Source organism: Myiozetetes cayanensis, unplaced genomic scaffold (assembly GCF_022539395.1).
Source record: "Myiozetetes cayanensis isolate MyiCay16 unplaced genomic scaffold, myiCay2020 scf26, whole genome shotgun sequence".
Lineage (NCBI taxonomy): Eukaryota > Metazoa > Chordata > Aves > Passeriformes > Tyrannidae > Myiozetetes > Myiozetetes cayanensis.
This window is the reverse complement of record NW_026087477.1, coordinates 4,501,246-4,520,233: the sequence shown is the minus strand read 5'-3', so window position 1 is coordinate 4,520,233 and position 18,988 is coordinate 4,501,246. Positions and strand designations below refer to the sequence as shown.

At 54.8% G+C, this 18,988-nt stretch overlaps 1 protein-coding gene across 3 annotated transcripts; it reads left to right on the top strand.

The window, feature by feature from the left end:
* Positions 1–202: 202 nt before the first annotated feature.
* On the top strand, positions 203–17,381 carry SLC25A42 (solute carrier family 25 member 42). 3 transcript variants are annotated; one of them, XM_050320888.1, is made up of 8 exons: positions 203–250; positions 8,072–8,192; positions 8,649–8,760; positions 9,827–9,852; positions 10,547–10,713; positions 11,310–11,426; positions 11,951–12,102; positions 12,728–17,381. In XM_050320888.1, exons 2-8 carry the CDS (start codon positions 8,112–8,114, stop codon positions 13,051–13,053), a joined length of 981 nt encoding a protein of 326 aa, XP_050176845.1. In that variant the 5' UTR covers positions 203–250; positions 8,072–8,111; the 3' UTR covers positions 13,054–17,381. The 3 variants fall into 3 exon arrangements, with proteins under 3 accessions (XP_050176845.1, XP_050176846.1, XP_050176844.1); XM_050320889.1 differs by lacking the exon at positions 203–250 and adding an exon at positions 492–585; XM_050320887.1 differs by lacking the exon at positions 203–250 and having other exon boundaries at positions 7,881–8,192.
* The last annotated feature ends 1,607 nt before the right edge of the window (positions 17,382–18,988 follow it).

Here is an 18,988-nt window from a genome sequence, read left to right as displayed (position 1 = left end):
CCCCGGTCCGTCTCTCCCCGCTCCGTCCCCGCCGCCCCCGCCCGGTGCGGACACACCGCACGCCCCGCCCACCTCCCCTTTGTCCCCGCCCCTTCCCCCCTCCGATTGGCCGCCTGCGCCGTCACTCGGCGGGCGTCCCGCTCTCCCCCGCGCTGATTGGCCCCGCGGCGGGCCGGGCCCCGCCTCCCGCGGCGCAGCGGGGGCGGCCTGGCGGCGGCGGCGGCGGCCGAGGCGGAGCGGAGCGGAGCCGGTGAGTGCGGGACGGGACCGGGACGGGACAGGGGCTGGGACAAGGACCCGCCGCGGCCGCTGGCACCGCCCTGGCCGCACCTCACCGTGGCCCTGGGCCGGGTGGCCCCGGGCTGTGCGGTAGCGGGAGGCACCGGGTGACATTGGCGCGGCCTCCCGCGGGGTCACCCCGTGCCGGCCCGGCCCGGCCCCGCGGGGCTCCGGCCGCTCCGGCCGCAACCCCTCCCGGGAGCTCAGGGAGCGGCTGGAGCCGGGCCCGGGGCCGGCCCGAGCTGCGGGAGAGCGGCCTCGGCCGAGCCCAGCCCGGGCGGCGGCACCGCCGAGAGGCCCGGCCCGGTAACCGGGGGGGTGCGGGCTGCGCTCCCTGCCTGCCCTGCCTTGCCTTGCCTTGCCTTCCCTTGCCCTTCCTCCCTCCCTGCCTTGCCTTCCCTGCCTGCCTGACCTGCCTTGCCTTCCCTGCCTGCCTGACCTGCCTTGCCTTCCCTGCCTGCCTGACCTGCCTGCCTGACCTGCCTTGCCTTCCCTTACCTTCCCTTGCCTTACCTTCCTCTTACCTTCCCTCTGCCTGCCCTGCTGCTCGCCCCTTGCCTTGCCCTCCTTACTCTGCCCTTGCCTGCACCTCCCTCCCCCCTGCCTCACCTCGCTGCTCCTTGCCAACCCCCTTCCTGCCCTGCCCACCTGTCCCCCTGCCCACCTCCTGTCCCCCCCTGCCAGCCCGTGCCCTCTCTCAGGTGTGGGGTGTCGCTGTCTGTGTTGAGCTTTCAGGCTCCTCTTCCCTTCAGAGCCTCCTGATCAGGGCTCAGCCCCACGTGCCAGACGGGATTTTGGGCTCTGTAAATTGGAATGAACCTGGAGATGAGGTGCAGTGGTGTCTCTGTGCTGAGGGACAGGTACCAGAGGGCACGGAGGTGTCAAACAGAGATCCCCTCCTGCTTCTCCCACTTCAGCACCAGCAAAAACTTGCAGAGCTGGGGGGGAAACTTCCCTGCTCTGCCTCCAGAGGCGGGGATGGAAGGACCGGGTTTAAACTGTAACGTGAAAAGTCAGTTGGGAAGTGCTGGAAATGCTGGTGCAGGGTTAATAAACACAGTTCCACCTTCTCTTCTGCCCGTGATGACCTTAAACCTGGGCTCCCCCGAGGCCTGGAGGCACTGGAGATGCGTCTGTGTGCGCTGCAGACGTGCTTGGTGTGTGTTTTTCCTGTTGGCTGGTAATTCAGGGTGGGTTTGGAACCTGCTGTCACTTTGCTTTGGGTTCTTCTGCTTCACGGTCGCCTGAGCTGCAGAGCTCTTGGCTGGAGGTTGTTTTGCTCCTCCGGTGTTTGTTTGGTTTGGTTTTTTTTTTTTCCCCTGTGGTCTGATGAATTTGGAGTGTTTTGGAAACATTGTGGGGCTGAAATGACTCCAGGTTGGAGAAGGGGGGGTGTGTGAAGGAACAGAGGAGATGTCTGTGGGTGTTGGAAACCAGCTGAGGAAGGAGAGGCTGTAATAAAGGTACCAGAGGGTTGATATGATCACACCAAGAACCTGGGGGTGAAGGTACTTAAAAATAACCTGAGTGTCTAAAACACCAGGGCTGGACTCTGGGGGGCTGAGCATCCTTACACCCTCCTGGAGCTGTGGGCGCTCAACACTTGGTTTTCTTTCAACCAGCCAAGTCAAAAGGATTGTTCAGGACCTCTGGATGTGGGTGCTGGGGAGAGAGGGGGCACTGGGGCTGTCCTTGGTGTTGGGTTTCAGCAGGAACTCTGGCCCCAGTGATTGCTTCAGACAAGGGAGTTTGGGCCCTTGATAAGCCCAGAACATGAGTCAGGAGCTGCAAGAATTGGCCTGGGGTTTTTTTGAGGGGGGCTGGAGCCCTGCCTTGTTAAGGGAGGGCACGTTTCAGATGTGTCTGGTGTGTCCAGGAGGTTCCAGAAGGCAGAAACCCCAGCCCTGAGTGTGTGGTTGGGTGCAGGTCAGACAGGTTTGGAGAGAACCAGCAATGATTTCCTTCGAGCAGCTTTGCTGCCAGTGACAGGAAAGTTGATTCAGGTTTGTACTTTCCCCCCTACACAACTGATGCCAGTTCTTCACCCTGCAGTGCCCTTTTCCAGGTGATCCATCGACATTCCCGGGCTTGGAAAAGGATGTTACATTTTGCCTGGGGCTGAGAGGTGATCTGAGATGCAAAGAGCTCGTTCCAGGCCACCATGTAAATAAGGTTTTAAGGAGCTCTTTGCTCTGTAGCTGTGCTTTAAATCTGCTGCTCCTTGGTGGTGGTGGTGCTGCCAGGCCTGAGCTACCACCAAATAACCCAATTTAGGTGAAACCTGCAGCGTTTTGGCTGAGCAGAGGTGATGCTGAGCTTCAAATCCTGCCAAATTTGAAGCAGAGTGAGCACAACACCCAGTGGGGGGGGGAAGGCAGCTCCTGATCTCCTGGGCTCCATCAGTGTGGAAATCGTTGCCCTGAGGGGAATGGCACCTTCTTGGCATGGCTGTGGCTTCAGGATGGAGGATTTTAATCCCTTATTTTCCCTTTTTCACAGTTTAAACTGCTTGGGGTGGGGGTTTAGAGCAGAGATTGCAGTGGCTGTGTGTGCTGAAGCAGTTCCTGGTGAGCACTGCCTGTGTAGTGACTGGGGGGGGGGGAATCACTAATATTCCAAATAATCTCGTTTAAAAACGTCACCCAGGCTGGGATTTGCCCCTTCAGGACCTCATGTGTGGGGATGTTGAGATCAATCTGTGCAGGATCTGTGCTGGCATGAGCTGTGGATGATATTTTATTGTCTTTTCCTCGTGGTGTTCACCTTGGAAAAGTGATTTTTTTTTTTGAGGAGTGTTCAGGCTGAGGATTTGTGGGGTAGGTGGGTGGGCTGCTCGTTTTCCTTACCTTCTCCTGGAGGAAGGGAATTGCTCCCTGACCCGTGGAGAGTGTTCAGCCCCCCTCTTTGGCTGCAGGGCCGTGTCCTCCCTCAGATAAAGGCGGTTTCTGCCTGGCAGATAAGAGCAGCTCTCCAGCTTTTGGCTGTGGAAAACACAAGCTGAGGTGTTCCCAGCAACAGGCTCCTCTCAGCAGCTGAAGAATGAAAGCTCTGTCTTCCCTTGCCAAGATTCCCTCGGCTCCTGGGGCTCCTTCCCAGCTCTGTTCAGAGCTCCAGCACTCGGAATAATCAGCTGCCTCTGCTCGCAGGGCTTTGGGTTGAACCATTTCCCAGTGCCCCCAATTCGGGTCAGATCATCCAAAACCACGCCAGGAATTTGGATCCCCGTGCCGGGTTTTTATTGGCAGACCCGAGTTTTGTCTCGGGGGAGGCAGGAGGAGCTGTGAGAAAATTAAACTCTTCCAGATATTGTAATTTAGGGAGTCTTTTGGGGCAGTGATCCCCTAAAAATTATTCCAATAGTTTCTATCCAGGTCTTTAAGGGAAGGGGGGCTCTGGACTGTTCCCAGCTGGTGTTTTGGGGCTGGATTTGTGTGCGAGGAGATGATGTGGCTGAGCAGGGCTGGGGCTGCAGGGCTTGATTTTTAGCAGCTTGATCAAACTGGAAGGCAAAGCTGGACCTCCAGGGCCCATCTGCTCAGAGTTCATCCCTTTCTGAGCGTTTTCAGCCCTTTTTTCCCGTGATTTCCTGTGATCTTTGGGTGATGCTTTTGCTCCAAGGGTGAGTTTAAGGCTGCAGTAATCTCACTTTTTACCACGTTCTCTCTCTCTCTCTGTCAGACTCAATTGCTCAATTTAACAACAACAATTGAAGGAAACCTAATTGAGCAACTTCCCTGGGTCACTTCAGCCTGCCTGGGAAAAACGTGTGAATGTTCCTGCAGGAGCCTTCTGGGTTTTCTTCTTTGCTGATTTAATTATGTGCTTTCATTAGCCACGTTAATGACATAACAAACTAAAACCAAAACAAAAAAAAAAGGAGTTAGGAGCTGGATAACTGAGCAATGAGGGAAGCTGGAATGTCTGACTGGAGTTATACAAGGGGCTTTACCTGAAGGAAATGGAGATTATGCCCCAGAGGTGAACTGTGGCATCGTGTGGGTCGTGTCTGTGGGCTGAGAGTGGGATGTGCTGCTCCCAGTTGCTCAATTTGAAAAGTCTTTAATTTTCTGTCTGCATCTCCTCAGCCCCGAAATTTCTCCTTGAATCCAGTGAATTTTGTGAGCATCAAAGGCACAGCTCTGCCCTTCCCTGTCACAGGGCACGGGCTTGGAACTGTTCTGGTAATTCCTGCTGGGGTTGTTCAGGTTTGGGGGGAGAAAAGCAAACATTTCTCAGCAAATAACTGTTGGTTGCTGTTTGCTCTGCTTTGCTGGGGAGATGATAATTCCCCTCAGAGATCTCAGTGCTTTGGGACAGATCTAAATTCCACCGGGGAACATCACACAAACATGTTTTCCAGCGAGCACGGAATTGTTGAGGTCGGGGGCGGGGGAAAAAAACCCTTCCAAGATCAAGTCCAGCCAAGGCCACCACTGCCCATGTCCCAGGTGCCTCCTCCTGGCTTTTAAATCCCTCCAGGAATGTGACCCCACCTGTTCCAGGGCTGGACAACCTTTTGCATGGAGAGATTTTCCCAATATTCCACCTAAACCTCCCCTGGCACGACTTGTTTGCTCAGGTTCCCTGGGAGCAAAGCCTGAGCCCCACCTGTTCCACCCTCCTTTGGTGGAATCCCAGAATTGTTTGGGTTGGAAGGACCCAAATAATAAAGATCATCCAGTTCCAAACCCCCTGCCCTTCTTTCTGATCTTCTTCCCCCCCGGGGGTTGGTATTTCCCTGCCATGGGAAAGCTGGGAAAATCCATAAAGGAGGGATTTCAGGCAGGTTGGGAAGGCAGACTTTTAAAGAAGGTTTAATTTGGAGTTATTAACAAAATGTGGGGGAGTTTGTGCTGGTTTTTTAGTTGTGGAAGTCACTGACTCTTGTGCTGAGGGGCTCATTACGGTGAGGATGGTTTAAAATGGAATTCTTTGGAAATACAATTACAGAAATGCAGTTATAAAATCACAGTTATAGAAATGCCATTATAAAGCTTGATTATAAAAATATAATTGTTAAAATAACCAAAATAAATAGCTGGAATTGAGCACCATGGCTGGAGTCAGGAGTGGCGTGGACGGAGTTGGTGCTTGTGAACCTTCACCCTCTCTGGGCAGTAAATTGGCTCCTCCCTGTAAGTCCTTGTCCCTCCCAGGCTGCTTTATCAGCTGATTTATCACCTGAATAACTGGATTCTGTCTTCTCTGTCCTTTTACTCCAGCCCAGCAGCAGGAAGAGCAGGGGGAGTGACTCGGGGTTTGACAGCGGGGTGGAATCGCCCAGGAGTACCAAGGAAAGCTGGGAAAAGGGAAGGGGAAAACTCTTTGTGCATCCCCTGGAATGTGGGGAAGGAAGGTTGTTTTAATGCCCAGGTGCTCCTGCAGTTGCTGGAACACCAGGATAAACCTGGGAAGGCTCCCATGGTCCAGAGGGCCATCACAGGCAGAGCTTGGCCATTTTAATAACCTCAGTTTTGTCTGGGCTGCCAGAAAGGAGGGGCCTGAGATTCCCCATTTCCCCTCAGCTTGGGAAATCTTTAATCTGTGTTAATCCAGGGCAGAGCACTCTGCTGGATGTGAGGGGAGGGCTCTGCACCCTCCATCAACGATCAGGAATTGTCAAAGCACGGGATGTGTTACTCATTAAACCCCTCGAACTTCCACACTCCCCTCTGCCAGCACTTTCCCTGCCTGGTTCCTTCAGGGGGGGAATGGTTTGCTCTGCCCTCAGGATCCAGATGTGTGACAAGGCCCTTGTGTAACTCTGATATAAATAACCCAGTAGTGTGTCATTAAAAAAAAAAAAATCTAATCCACAGCTATTTTTTTTTCTGGTTGCCTGTGGCTTTGTAAACAGAGGGAATGACTGTGTAGGGAGCAGGATGAAAATACAGGGATTTCAAAAATACCCACGTGGCTTTCAGTGGCTTGTGGGGTGATACATGTGCAGAGCAGTGCCTGGCGTTACAAATTCACCCCAAAACTTTAAATTCACTTTTTGAATTTGAAGATAACCTTCATTCAGTGTGGCTCCAACAAATGTGCATTATGGGTCAAAATAACCCCCTGACACCAGAGCCCAGCCCAGCCCCAAAATAAAGCACAGCTGCCTTGCTTTCCATCAGCACATGGGAATAAGAACAATAAATAAATGCTATTTTTACCTGGAAGCCTCTGGGTGTTTGGAGCCTGCAGAGCAATGGGGGCAGTTTAGTGTGTAAAACTGAGCATAGAACAGGTGTTGGTGAGCTCAGGGCACTAAAAATAAAATGCATCTCCTCTTTGTGCCCGTGCAAGTGCCAAAAACAAGTCAAAGGCTTTAACATCAGTTTTGCAAATTCCCTTTCGGGCGTCTCTTTCTCAATCATCTTTTAAAATCAGACTTGAAAAAAGTTGCATTTTGCATCCCCAAGCCCTTTAGCACCGTTTCTATTTTTGGGGGGTTGTATGTGGTTTATGTGTGTGTGTGTGTGTTATTTTTGGCAGAGATAAATCTGATATGGTGACCTACATTCCTTTGTTGGAGCCAGGGAGAGAAATATCTCCCTCCACCTGTGATTTCCTTGGCTGCAAAGCTTCCTTTCATTTTACGAGGCGTTTCCCGGGCAAGGTGAGATGAGAAGGAAGGAGGAGGAAAGGGAATGGCTGCGGGCAGCAATGACAGATAATTAACTGTTCTTCAAGAAATAATCAAGTGCTCTGCTCTGCTGTGCTGTGGGATCATCTCTGGGCTCCACCCCGGAGGGGGTTTTTGCTCCCAGGACCAAAGTTCTGTGAGGGAACCTCCTGGGTGCCAGCACTGCTGATGCTTGGGTTGTATCAGGAGTTAGAAGCTCTCTGAGTGACCTTTTTTTTGGGGAGAAAACCCCTTCAGGAGTTGGAAACAGGTGGGATTTGTGTCTTCCCAAAGCTCCAGCAGGTGAAGAGAAGCTTTCACCACTCCAGGGCCACCTCTCTCTGTGCCACCCCGGGGTTTTTTCCAGCTGCAGCTCCTCCATTTCTGGATAATTAAGAATGGGAAAAAAAAAACCCCAAACTTGGGTGGTGGAAAAAAACCCCTACCCTGTAAAAAAGCAGAAATATTAGAAATTTAAAGCTTAAAAAAAAGAGAAAAGCTTGTCTTCAAAGCATTCTCTCAGCATCTGCACTCTGCAGCTCCAACTGGCAGGTATTTCTGCTTTTCATGGTGCAGCTGTGAGGAGAGGGAGCCCTAAAATCACTGATGTGCTGCTTCAGGTCAAGTCCCTGGTGTCCTCAGAACAGCCTTCCTGGCACGTGTGAGCCACTGGATCTCTCTCCCTTCCCTAAAATAACCTGCACTTGCTCATGCCAGGCTTTGGGGACTTGCTCCTGGCACTGTTTTCCTCCTCCCCACACCCCTCCTTTTCCAGGGGCAGGGTTTTAAATTCCTCCTCTGATATCTAGCTGCTCAGCAGGGGAATAGCAACCGAAATCCTGGCTGTGAGAGGGCAGAGCAGGGCCCTGATCCTTCCCCATCCTGCAGGTGTTGGGTGTTCTGGTGGTGCCTCCTGCAGCTGAGCCCTTTGTGGGGTGGGAGAGGTGAATGTGTGATTGATTGACACAGGTTTGACACGGCACCAAAGCAACCCCCCCCACACATCCACTCACACCTTAAAGGCAGGGAATTGCAGGAGGATCCTGGGAATGCTCTCCACATGGGAGCTTGGAGAGGGGTTTCCTGCTGGGAGTGTGTCAGCCCTTGCTGGGCTTTCCTTACCTGGATGTTTCCCGTTTTTTTGACGCTTTCCGTTGGTTTTTGTTCCCCACGCAGGAGCCATAACCCTTCTGCCCGCTTGGAAGTGCAACTGGTAATGGGTAATGGTGTGAGAGAGGGTCCAGTGGATTTCCCAAAGGATGTGGAGCCGGTCACAGCAGCCCATCTCCCAGCAGAGGTGAGAGCACGAGGTTCTGGGGAACCAAAACCAGCGTGGGAAGGAGGGGGATGAGGGGGGGGAATTCCAAGCCCCCACCTGCAATCCTGCATCCAGCTCGGGGGTCTCCAGCACAGCAGGGACGTGGAGCTGCTGGAGCAAGTCCAGAGGAGGCACCAAGTTGATCAGGGAAGGATCATCAGAGGGTGTGTGCCAGCCATGGAATGTGTAACTTGTGCTCCTCTGGGGAGAGCCAAGAGTTTCCATCCCCTTGGGAAGAGGCATCGCTGCCAGGCAGGGCTGGATTCCCTGCTGTGTCCTGGTGGCAGAGCTGGGACCAGGCCACGAGCCTGGAAATGCAGTAAAGCATTTTAACCCAAATCCTGGAGAACAGGGGATAAATTCCACAGCAAAGGTGAAATATTGCTCCTTATGCTTGGGGTTGGCTGTGTCCTACTGAGCAATGCTCTGTTCCAGGATAACCAGGAGAAGAAGAAGGTGCTCAACTCCCTGATGTCTGGTGCACTGGCTGGTGCTGTTGCTAAAACTGCAGTGGCTCCCCTGGATAGGACAAAAATCATGTTCCAAGGTGAGTCCTGTTGGCTTCTCCAAAAATACTCCTTATTATGGTGGGCAGGGCCCAAACCAGCTCCTCTGATCTGCTCAGCCAGCCCCTTCCCCAGCGCTCCAGGGGGAACACAAGGAGCTGTGGGGGCTCTGGAGGGAGGGGATTGAGGTGTTGGAGTTTCCTACCCAAGCTGAAGCTGGATTGGTTTGCGGGGAGGGTTGTCCCTTAACCAGAGACTGAAAAATGGGGCTCTGAGCAAGCTGGGCCGGTGGAAGGGGGTCAAAACTAGGCTGTCTTTAAGGTCCCTTCCAACCCAAATCCTCCTGGGTTTCCACATACTCTGAATTTTCCTGTGGCGGAGGGAGAGGAGCTTCTTTTCCATCACAATTGGATTCATTTCCTGAAAAAAAAAAACAAAACCAAAGCAAAAAACCAAAAGTGATGATTGGCATAAAGGAGCAGGGGGGTGAAAGCTCATTTGCATGTGATCCTTGGATGCACTTGAGAGGTTCCAAACCTCCGACGAGCGGGGGAGAAGCCGCGGCAGCCGCTTAATTGGGCGCGCGCTTCGTTAGCGGCGCCGGCCCCGAGCCGGCCCGGCCTTCCTGCTCGCAGGGCAAAGCAGGGGCTGCCAGGAGAACAAACCCTGCTCCCAAATGCCTCTGGTTAGGGGGGTGCTGTCAGTGGGAGCGGGTGCAGGGAGGGGAGCCGGGCTGGGATGGAGCCGCTCGTGCGTGGAGCCTCCGCACGGCCCCGTTCCGTGCTGGAGCCTCCAGCTCCAACCAAGCGGTCTGTTTGGAGTCAGGGCATGGAAATGCTCTGCTGAAGTGTTGGTTTTAAATTAATTTTTGTGTTTGTACCCTTGGTTTAGTGGTGTGTGGCGCAAACTGACTTCTGTGCTAGTTACCCTTAGTTAAACCCCCACCCCCTCTGCTCCCTCCTGCATTAATTCTTTTGCTTCTCTTTTTATCCCTTAGATAAAACACCTGTATGGTTTATTTATCGTATTTATTTATTTGTATTTGATCCATCCAAATGTATTGCAAGGCTTAACGTTCCTTTTTTTTTTTTTTCCCCCTCTTTTTAGTGTCTTCAAAAAGATTTTCTGCCAAGGTGAGGTGATGTGTCTTGTCTGCTGTTGCCCTCTTGATTAATGGCAGTAACAGCTCCAACAGCATCTTTTGTTTGCCTTCATTTGACTTTCTTGCTTGGGATTTATTAGGAGGACTCAGTGAAAAGCACAGAGGGAAAGGCTGGGAGTAGCCTTGTTGATTAGAGGGCAGTTTTTAATTGGATTTTTGGTGGCACCGAGGGGCTCAGTCCTCGCTCATCCTCCTGGCTTTACCTGACGTTAAGTGTGACATCACTCAGGGCTTGTTTTTTGGGACCTACTCCAGTGATTTTAATTTTTTTTCCTTTCCTCCCACCACCACAGGAGTTATTTCAGCATTTACAGGGAATTAAATCTCTGCCAGTCTTGCTGTGGGGTGGTTTTTTTTATGCCGCATTTGGGCCGTTCCACACGTGCCCCACTGGTGTTTGTGACCCCAAACGTTTCTGCCTTGCCCTCATAAGGTTAATTTGGGTTGAGGGAGGTTCTGAGCTGAGGGAAAACGAAGATGCCTGGGGTGGAAAACTCCTCCTGTGCTTTCCCTTGGACGTGCCTCGCTCGGAGCAGTCGGGGTTGCGCTCGGGGTGGGGGGGCTTTGCAGAGGTCAATCCGTAGGGGGTGGCCTCTTCCCCCCGGGATTGTTTGGATTGTTTGGATTGTTTGGATAGCCCCCCTGCTGCCCTGCTCTCCCTGCAGGAAGCTTACAGGCTGATCTACCGCACCTACCTCAACGAGGGCTTCTGGAGCCTCTGGAGGGGGAACTCGGCCACCATGGTCCGCGTGATCCCCTACGCCGCCATCCAGTTCTGCGCGCACGAGGAGTACAAGCAGCTCCTGGGCAGCTACTACGGCTTCCAGGGAAAGTAAGGATGCAGGAGGAGCCCCGAGGGAGGGAGCTGCTGCCCTGCTGGGGAGCTCTGCTGGCACAGAGCTGTGCCAGCCCCAAGCGGGGCGGTGTGATGTGGTGTGCTTAAAGAACGGGGTGGGGGTGGGGGCCAAGGGAAGGATGGGGTGAGGAACGGGGTGTTTGGGGGGCCAAGGGAAGGATGGGGTCAGGGATGGGGTGTTTGGGGGACTGCTGAAAGGATGGGGTGAGGAACAGGGTGTTTGGGGGACTGATGAAAGGATGGGGTCAGGGATGGGGTGTTTGGGGGGCTAATGGAAGGATGGGGTCAGGGACAGGGTGTTTGGGGGGTTAATGGAAGGATGAGGTCAGGGACAGGGTGTTTGGGGGCCCAAGGGAAGGATTTGGTCAGGATTGCGGAGCAGGGAGAGTAGGTTTTTGGGATCAGGCAGAGCAGGGTTTTGGGATCAGGCAGAGCAGGTTTTTGGGATCAGGCAGAGCAGGTTTTTGGGATCAGGCGGAGCAGGGATTTGGGATCAGGTGGAGCAGAGCCGTTCTCCAGAGCGTTTTCCCTGTCCAGGTGACACGTTTGATCTGCTCTGTCCCCTCCTGCAGGGCCCTGACCCCCTTCCCTCGGTTCATTGCTGGCTCCCTGGCGGGCACCACGGCTGCCATGGTGACCTACCCCCTGGACATGGTCCGTGCCCGCATGGCCGTCACGCCCAAGGAGATGTAAGTGCCTCACCACAACACCTACAGCCACCACCCAAATGCACAGCTTGTGGGTTTTTTAAGGTCGGATGCCTTTATTCCCATTTTCTGGATTTAATTTTTTTTTTAAGGTCACATGACTTCACTCCCATTTTTCTGGGTCGCTTCTTACTCAGAGCCTCTGGTGCAATAAACCTCTTGTTCTGGGCTCTGAGCACTGGCTGAAGGACCAGAGCCCTGGGTCTGGAAGGAGATGGATACTGGGAGACCTCACTGCTGGAAACCGTGTGTTGGGTTCTTTAGGAGACCACTTGGTGCTTCCAGAAAGATCCAGCAGATGGAACACAAGTGGTGGAAGGGCTGTGGGAGAGCCAGGGATTGGTGTCTCCGTTTGCTGCTGAAATCCCTTCTGAGCTGTCTGATGAGCTCAGGGCCCAATTAATTAATGGCTGATCCTTCAGAAAGTGCTGCTTAGGGAATATTTCCTGGAGTGTTTCCAGCCTCTAACCAGCCCAGGTTTGCTTTCCCCTGTGTCCACGTGGCAGGTACAGCAGCATTGTGCACGTCTTCATCCGGATATCCCGGGAGGAAGGGCTGAAAACCTTGTACAGGGGCTTTACCCCCACCATCCTGGGGGTGATCCCCTACGCCGGGCTGAGCTTCTTCACCTACGAGACACTCAAGAAAGTCCACGCAGGTAAAGGTTTGCTTTTTGAGGGGGAGGCTTTGGGGCCAGCTCCAGGTGTTGGAATTGGGGGATCAGGTAAAGGTTTGGGGGAGGCTTTGGGGCCAGCTCCAGGTGTTGGAATTGGAGGGGGCAGGTAAAAGTTTGCTTTTTGGGGGAGGCTTTGGGGCCAGCTCCAGGTGTTGGAATTGGGGGATCAGGTAAAGGTTTGGGGCCAACTCCAGGTGTTGGAATTGGAGGGGGCAGGTAAAGGTTTGGGGCCAGCTCCAGGTGTTGGAATTGGATGGGTCAGGTAAAGGTTTGGGGCCAACTCCAAGTGTTGGAATTGAGGGGGGGGTGCACATAAAGGTTTGGGGGCAGCTTTGGGGCCAACTCCAGGTGTTTGGATGGAGGGGCTGCAAATCCTCTCCCTGGCCTTGGAGCCAGCTGCAAAGTGTGTCTCGTGGAGCTTCGGGAGCCTCTCCAGCTCCAGGCCACGAAGCTGCAGGGAACCCGAGTCCCGCAGAAGGGCCGAGAAGCCGCAATTCCCGGGCGTGGAAGGACTCGGGAACAGCGCTGAGCTCTGGGCGCTCCCTTTTCCCAGGGGTATTTACCACCAAGAATTTCCTACCCTCTGCTGCTCTCCCCCCTCCCTCAGATCACAGCGGGAAGGCCCAGCCCTCCCCCCCGGAGAGGCTGCTGTTCGGAGCCTGCGCGGGGCTCATCGGGCAGTCGGCCTCGTACCCGCTGGACGTGGTGCGGCGCCGCATGCAGACGGCCGGGGTGCTGGGACACACCTACAGCTCCATCCTGCTCACCATGCAGGAGATCGTCAGGGAGGAGGGACTGATCCGGGGCTTGTACAAGGGCCTCAGCATGAACTGGGTCAAAGGGCCGATTGCAGTGGGGATAAGCTTCACCACCTTCGACCTGACGCAGATCCTCCTGCGGAAGCTGCAGGGCGGCGCCGGCGTGGAGAGGTAGTGCCGTGATCCCCTCGGCCCCTCGGCGTAGGAAGAGCGATGCCCTCGCCTCGCCCGTGCCCTCCCGCAGCTCAGAACTCGCCTGCCTTGTTTGGTTTTCCTGTTGTCCCCCTGGATTTTTGTTTTTTTGGTTTTTTTTTTTGACCTTCCTAACGAGCGTCTCGAGTTCCTCGGAAACCTCGGCCCGAAGGGGGACTCTGCCCTAAACAAAATCCCCCCCTCTCTCCGGTCCTGCAAGGGCTGAGTCCTCTAAAGCAGCTGCCTCACCCTTCTGCTTGACTCTGGTGCCAGGAGTGGAGCCTCCCAGAACCAACCCGTGCTGCTCCTGCTCCTCCCTGGGCTCCATGGGCAGAGGGAGCGGCGGACGATGGAAGAGGGGGCTCGGTGCTGTTGGAATGACCACCTCCCCACCCCGGGATGTGGGAAGTGGCTGCTGCTCCTGGCAGGCGGTTTGTGGCCCCCAGAACACGTGCTCTGGCTGGAGGCAGCCTGCCAAGTGCAATATTCCAGTTAGTCTGGAGGGAATTCCGCGTGCTCCTGTGAGCTGGGAGCGCGCTCTCCTCCTGGAAGCTGAGTGTTTCTCTGCCCTTCTTCGGCCGTTCCTCTCGCTTTTTTTGGGTTGAGCTGCGTGAATCCCCCTTGTTTGTGGTGTCTCTGAGATTACCAAAGACTGTGGGCAGCAGGGGAGGGGAGTTCTGAGCCGTTCTGTAAATGGAATTCTCGTGTGTGTTGTCGCCGTCGTCGGGTCAGGGCTGGGCTGACTCCAACCTCAGTCGCGTTTCGGGGCTGCCCAAACCCTTCCATGTTGTCCTGGTCTGGAGGCAGCGTTTTCCAAGGGCTCTGACAGCCTGCAGTGTTGATGCACTAGGAGAGAGGGCGTGTTACATCCTTCAGATTTCAGCAGTTTTGTCCTTCAGTATTATTGTTGCTGCTCTATGCACCACGTGAGAACAAATACCTGACTTTGCTGTCCCTGTGTGGTGGAACCAGCCTGGGAGCTGATTCCAGCTTCTGGCCCTGCTTCTGAACAACCTTGTTGTCTTTTGGTACCTGCTGTGTAGGTCGTGTCACCTCTGTTTGTTCATCCACGCCTCACCCCACGTGCTTTCCTATTCCTAAAATTCTCCTGGAGCAGCCTGGTCCTTGGGATTATGGGCACCACAGCCAGTGCTGACCTTTCAGGAATGATCTATAGTGCCAATCACTTCCACCTGTAATTTGGAAATTAATGGTGAAGAAGCTTTTGGTGTTTGTGTTTCAAATCAGTTTTCAGGGAAATGGAGATTTTTGGGGGGTGGGGTTGTTCTGTGATCCGTTCCTCTATTGAATTTGGAGTGCAAGAGAGGTCAGAGCAAACTTCAGACTTCCCTGAGAATCAGATTAGCTAAACCAAGATTAAAAGTTCCCCTTTCAGCCTGCACAGTCCATAATGTATAAAAAGAAAAACATGAATTAGGATCTGTCCTTTCCTGGTGTTTGTGTTTTAGCCGTCGTAGCTTGAGCCTCGTGTCACAGATCAGTGGGAATGGAGGTAATTGCACAGCTGGTAGAAGCAGCCTTCTCCTCCCTTTTGTCTTTGCACTTGTTCTTTGGAGCAGAACTTGCTTCTGATGCCAAATATTTCCTTAGGAATCAAGCACCTCCACTTGTCACGGGCACGGCCCAGAGCTGGCACGCCGGGGTATTGACGTGTGGTTCCCAGAGCTGGGATGGATCAGGCTTTGCTGGCTGGGTGTTAACCTCAGCAGCCCCTGCCTCCAAGCCCAGAAATGGTGATTTCTGCATCCCTTGGCTGCAGCCCCCTGGTCTGCAGTCAAAGAGCTGTCAGTGGGGGTGAGGAAGGGCCCGTGGAGGCGATGGCCACGAGCCCTGCGTGTCCTTTGCTGACAGAAGGTGATCTCAGCCCCTCCCTCCCTTCGTGAGGGGGAAGCTTTGGTCGGTCCTTGCAAGAGCTCCTGATTTCTTTTCTCCAATGGAGAAGCCAATTATCCCGCTCTTGTCTTCACCTTGCCCAGCCCAGGGAGGGAATCGTCGCTTCCCAAGTGCAGGGATTTGGGAAGTGTGTGTGAGGAGCAGTTTGTGTGTCCGATCCACGCCCAGTCCCCTCCCAGCCTGGGCAGCTCCTTCCTTTCTGCACAGCCAGGGAGGAGGAGGAGGAGGAGGAGGAGAAGGTGAACTGTGACATCCAGCTTGGAGCTGGTTCCTTTGCTCCATGGAATAGTGGATCATCTGAGAGCATCCAAAGATGCTGAGCATCACTGAGCCCCCCTGGCCACAGAGGTGCTTTGATTCCTCCTGAGTGTGTTGTCTGAGAAGGGGTTTGCTGGATGGCTGGCCCCTTGTTTGGGAGTGAATGGGAGGGCAGGTGTGCACAGGGAATCTTCTGCCCTGTCAGGAGTGCAGCCAGTGGATTATAAGGATGGGAATCCTCTGGAAGAGGCTGAGCCTGGAATCCCCACCTCACAGCCAGAACCTGGAGCTGAGGAGCAAGCACAGCCAAACTGGCAAGCACTGGGCCAAGGGAAGTTGTTCCTTAAATTAGCAGCTGCACCTGATTTTCATTCAATGGAATTTGAGCCAAACCTGTTTTTTCCAAGTTCTGCAGGCTGAGTGTTTGTTCAGAGGCAGAGCTTTGAATTCAGTCCAGGGTGGTTTTGGTGCTTTTGTTTTCTTGGGCAGAAGTGTTTGAAGTAACTGTGTGTTACTGCTTTGGGTTGTTTTAAATAGTGGGGTTTTTTTTGTTGTTGTTCTTTTCTCTGATTTGAATGTAGAAAGGGAGAAACAGAGTGTTCTCTTCCCTTCTCTTATTCCTTGCATGAATTGAGACGTGTTCCAGATCTCTCTGCTGCCTGGAATGAGGTGTCCTGCTTTGGGAAGGGGGATATCTGTGTGCTGGCCAAGAAGGTCCTTTGCCTTTAGCCCTGAGAAAGGAGACAAGTCAAACAGGAGTATCCTCTACTCCTTCTTTCCTTTAGAACTTCTTTGCTACTACTGCAATCCCCCACTTTTTCATTTTGTCCTTCTTCAAACTGCTTTTTATTGCCACGTCACGTTTCCCCCGTGGTTCCTTTAATGAGTTACACTCAAACAGGAATTTGTGCTTTTTTTTTTTTTGCCCCTCTTCTCTCCCTCCTTCCCTCCTGCTTCTGCACCTTGAGCCCTGCACTAGCACTTGGAGAAAATCAGGTCCAATAAATGCATCCAAAACGACCGAACTGCAGCTCTTCAGCTCTTCAGCCCAACCTCGTAGGGCTTGATGCTTCTGGGGGGGGACACAAGAAGTTTTAAAGGCACTGAGCGATGGGAAGGGAGGGGGTTTTTTTGGAAGCTTCTCGAGCTACTTGTCCAGTTTAGCACCTTCACTTGTCCCAGCACCTTCCCTGAGATGCTGCTGCTCGGTGTGGTTCCCTTGTGGTACCTCCAGCGATGCCCCCTGGCAGTGGCTGCTGGCTGGGAGGTACCTTGGGGACAGCCTGTCCTCCTGGGGAGCTCAGAGGGTCGCTGGAGGGTGTTGGGGGTGGGATCTGAGCTGGCTTCTTGCAACCCTGTTTGCCCGGCGTGGTGGGAGGGTCGGGGATGGAGCCGCAGCCTCCTGGGGTGGGCGGTGTGGGGGCTCCCTGGGAGCTCTCCAGGAGCAGCTCCATCGCTTCCCCTGGCACTTCCCATTGCCTTCCACCTGGAAGGACTCGGGCACCACCTTCACCCTCTCGTCTTGTGACCCAAAAGCAGATGAAAGGAGACTTTGAGCAGGGTTGATGTGGCTGGGGCCAGTCCTGGGTGGGCAGGGGATGTGCTGGGATTGCTTCCCAGGGAGATTCCTCCAGTGCCTGGACAGGGTTCCTGGGCTCTGCAGGTACTTCCCAGGTTCCTGGCCAGGTTCCTGGGCTCTGCAGGTACTTCCCAGGTTCCTGGCTGGGTTTCTGGTCTCCTTAGAGAGCTGGGGGTACCTTCTGGACTCTCCCCACCTGGACTGGGCCAGAGGAGGAGGAGGAGGAGGTGGCCTTCCTACAAAACAGCCTTTTTTTTGGGGTCTTTTTAGGGGCTGTTTCCTCCTGTTGTGTCCCCCCCCCAAGAATGCCGTGCCCTGCAGGGTTTCCCAGCACTGCTCACTGCCTGTGTGGTCTATGCATTTATTAGCACAAACACTGTTAAAATGCCTTTTGTGTCCTCACCATCGGTGTGTGTGGGTGTGGGTGGGTCGGTTTTGACTGCTTTTCTTGGATCTGGAGTTCTATTTTATTGCAGTGAAGACACTTTGTTACATAATGTTTATATATTTTGAGATTTGTGCCAAGAGAGGATGTATATTTAATAAAAAATCGAATTGGACTTGCAGGCTCTCTCTGGGGGTGTCTCGTGGTCCCCACGCTGAGAGGGGTGGGTTTGCTGGGGAGGGACTTTGCATGGAAGTTGGGAGAAGCCTGAAAGGAGGGAAGGAAGCCCCGGGGATGGTTCAGGCCCTGCCGTGGTGAGGGACAGGGACACAGGGCCGGGTGTGTGGTGGCAGCAGGTGGCACTGTCGGCTTAGCCATGGCCTGGTGGCTTCCCCCAAGTTGGGGACCCCCCAGCTGCTGCCACTTTTGGGGGATTCCGGTGTTTTCCAGCCTCATTTCCAGGTCCGGTGTGGATGTGACAGCCGGTGCTGGGCAAGGTAAGAAGGTCAGAGCAGGGAGGGCAAGCCCAGCCCTCCCAGAGCAGCCTCCCTGTATCCCATTGCTGTTCCCTGTGATGTCCCCTTGTATCCCAAGGGAAATCGAGACCCAGGGGCTGAGACTCGCTCTGAACCCTGTAGGAGCTGGTCCCTGTCCCCTTCCCTGGAGCGGGACCATCCCTCCCTTCGGGACCATCCCCCCTGGATTGCTTTGGGCTGCCAGCCCCGGGGAGAGCTGCTCCGAAATTCCCTGCTGCTCCAGAGGGGAGCAGCTCTGCAGGGTGGCAGGGGGAGCTCAGTTTGGATGGCAGAGGGTCACCTGTGGCTCAGGTGGGTGCGTGCCAGGCCGGTGGGAGGTGCCAGCAGGTGCCAGGCTGAATCCTGGTGCCAGCGGAGCCTCTGCGGCAACAAAACCTCCTGGTCCCACCTCCTGGAAAGCCCGAGCACGGTCCTTGCAGAGCCCAGCCCATCCTCTGCACAAAACCAAGGCACAAAGAGCGAAAATAACCCGAGGGGAGGAGGAGGAGGAGGAGGAGGGGGTGGGAATCGTCCCCTGCATGTGCTGTGGCCCAGTTTGGGAGCCCGTGGCGGTGTCTCCTGCTCTCGGCTGCTCTATCCGTCATTGTCCCCGCCGGGGAGGGTCAGTCTGGGCGCATCCCAGGGGAGGATCCGTCTGCGTGTCTGACTCCGGCGCAACCCCCGGCCTTAGCAACGGCCCCGCCGGCAGCGCGGCCCGCGGCTGCTCCCTGCCCGTCCCGCCGGGAAATCACGGAGATGAGCCAGCCACGGCCTGGCTTCTTAATGGCACGGCTGGCAGGATGGTAAGGGTCCCCTCCATCCCCCCGCGCCCGCGTTCCTGCGGGAATCGCTTCTCCCTCGCACTCGGCACCCGCCCCGCGCTGCCCGGCCCGGCTCTGCCTGCCCCGCGTGTTCCAGAAATGGGGAGTCCCCCGTGTGGTTTTTTTACGTGTTCACAGCGTGGATTCTCCGGGAGGAGGGGAGGAGGAGGAGGAGGGCTGGATTAGCCCAGTTAACACCGGGCAAAGGGCTGCTGTCTCATCCTGGCCCTTAGCAAGAGGGAATTAAGACCATTACAAGGCTATCAAATAGGATCAGAGCCCCTCTCCCTTTCTCTGAGCAGCCCAGACCTGCTAATCCTGTTTCATGCAGCTGGACCAGCACCCACCGCGTGGAAGGGCTCGGCTGAGACGGACAAGGGGCCCTGTCCCCCGTCCCCCACCCCCACAGCCACCAGGCTGAGCGGTGTCACCAGCCCCGGTGTGAC

Excerpts from the sequence above, each read along its gene's own strand:
- SLC25A42 (XM_050320887.1), top strand. The coding sequence starts at position 7,956 with ATGGGAGCTTGGAGAGGGGTTTCCTGCTGGGAGTGTGTCAGCCCTTGC. Across the intron at positions 9,853-10,546 it reads CAAAAAGATTTTCTGCCAAG|GAAGCTTACAGGCTGATCTA; the intron begins GTGAGGTGATGT and ends CTCTCCCTGCAG. Across the intron at positions 12,103-12,727 it reads ACTCAAGAAAGTCCACGCAG|ATCACAGCGGGAAGGCCCAG; the intron begins GTAAAGGTTTGC and ends CCCCTCCCTCAG.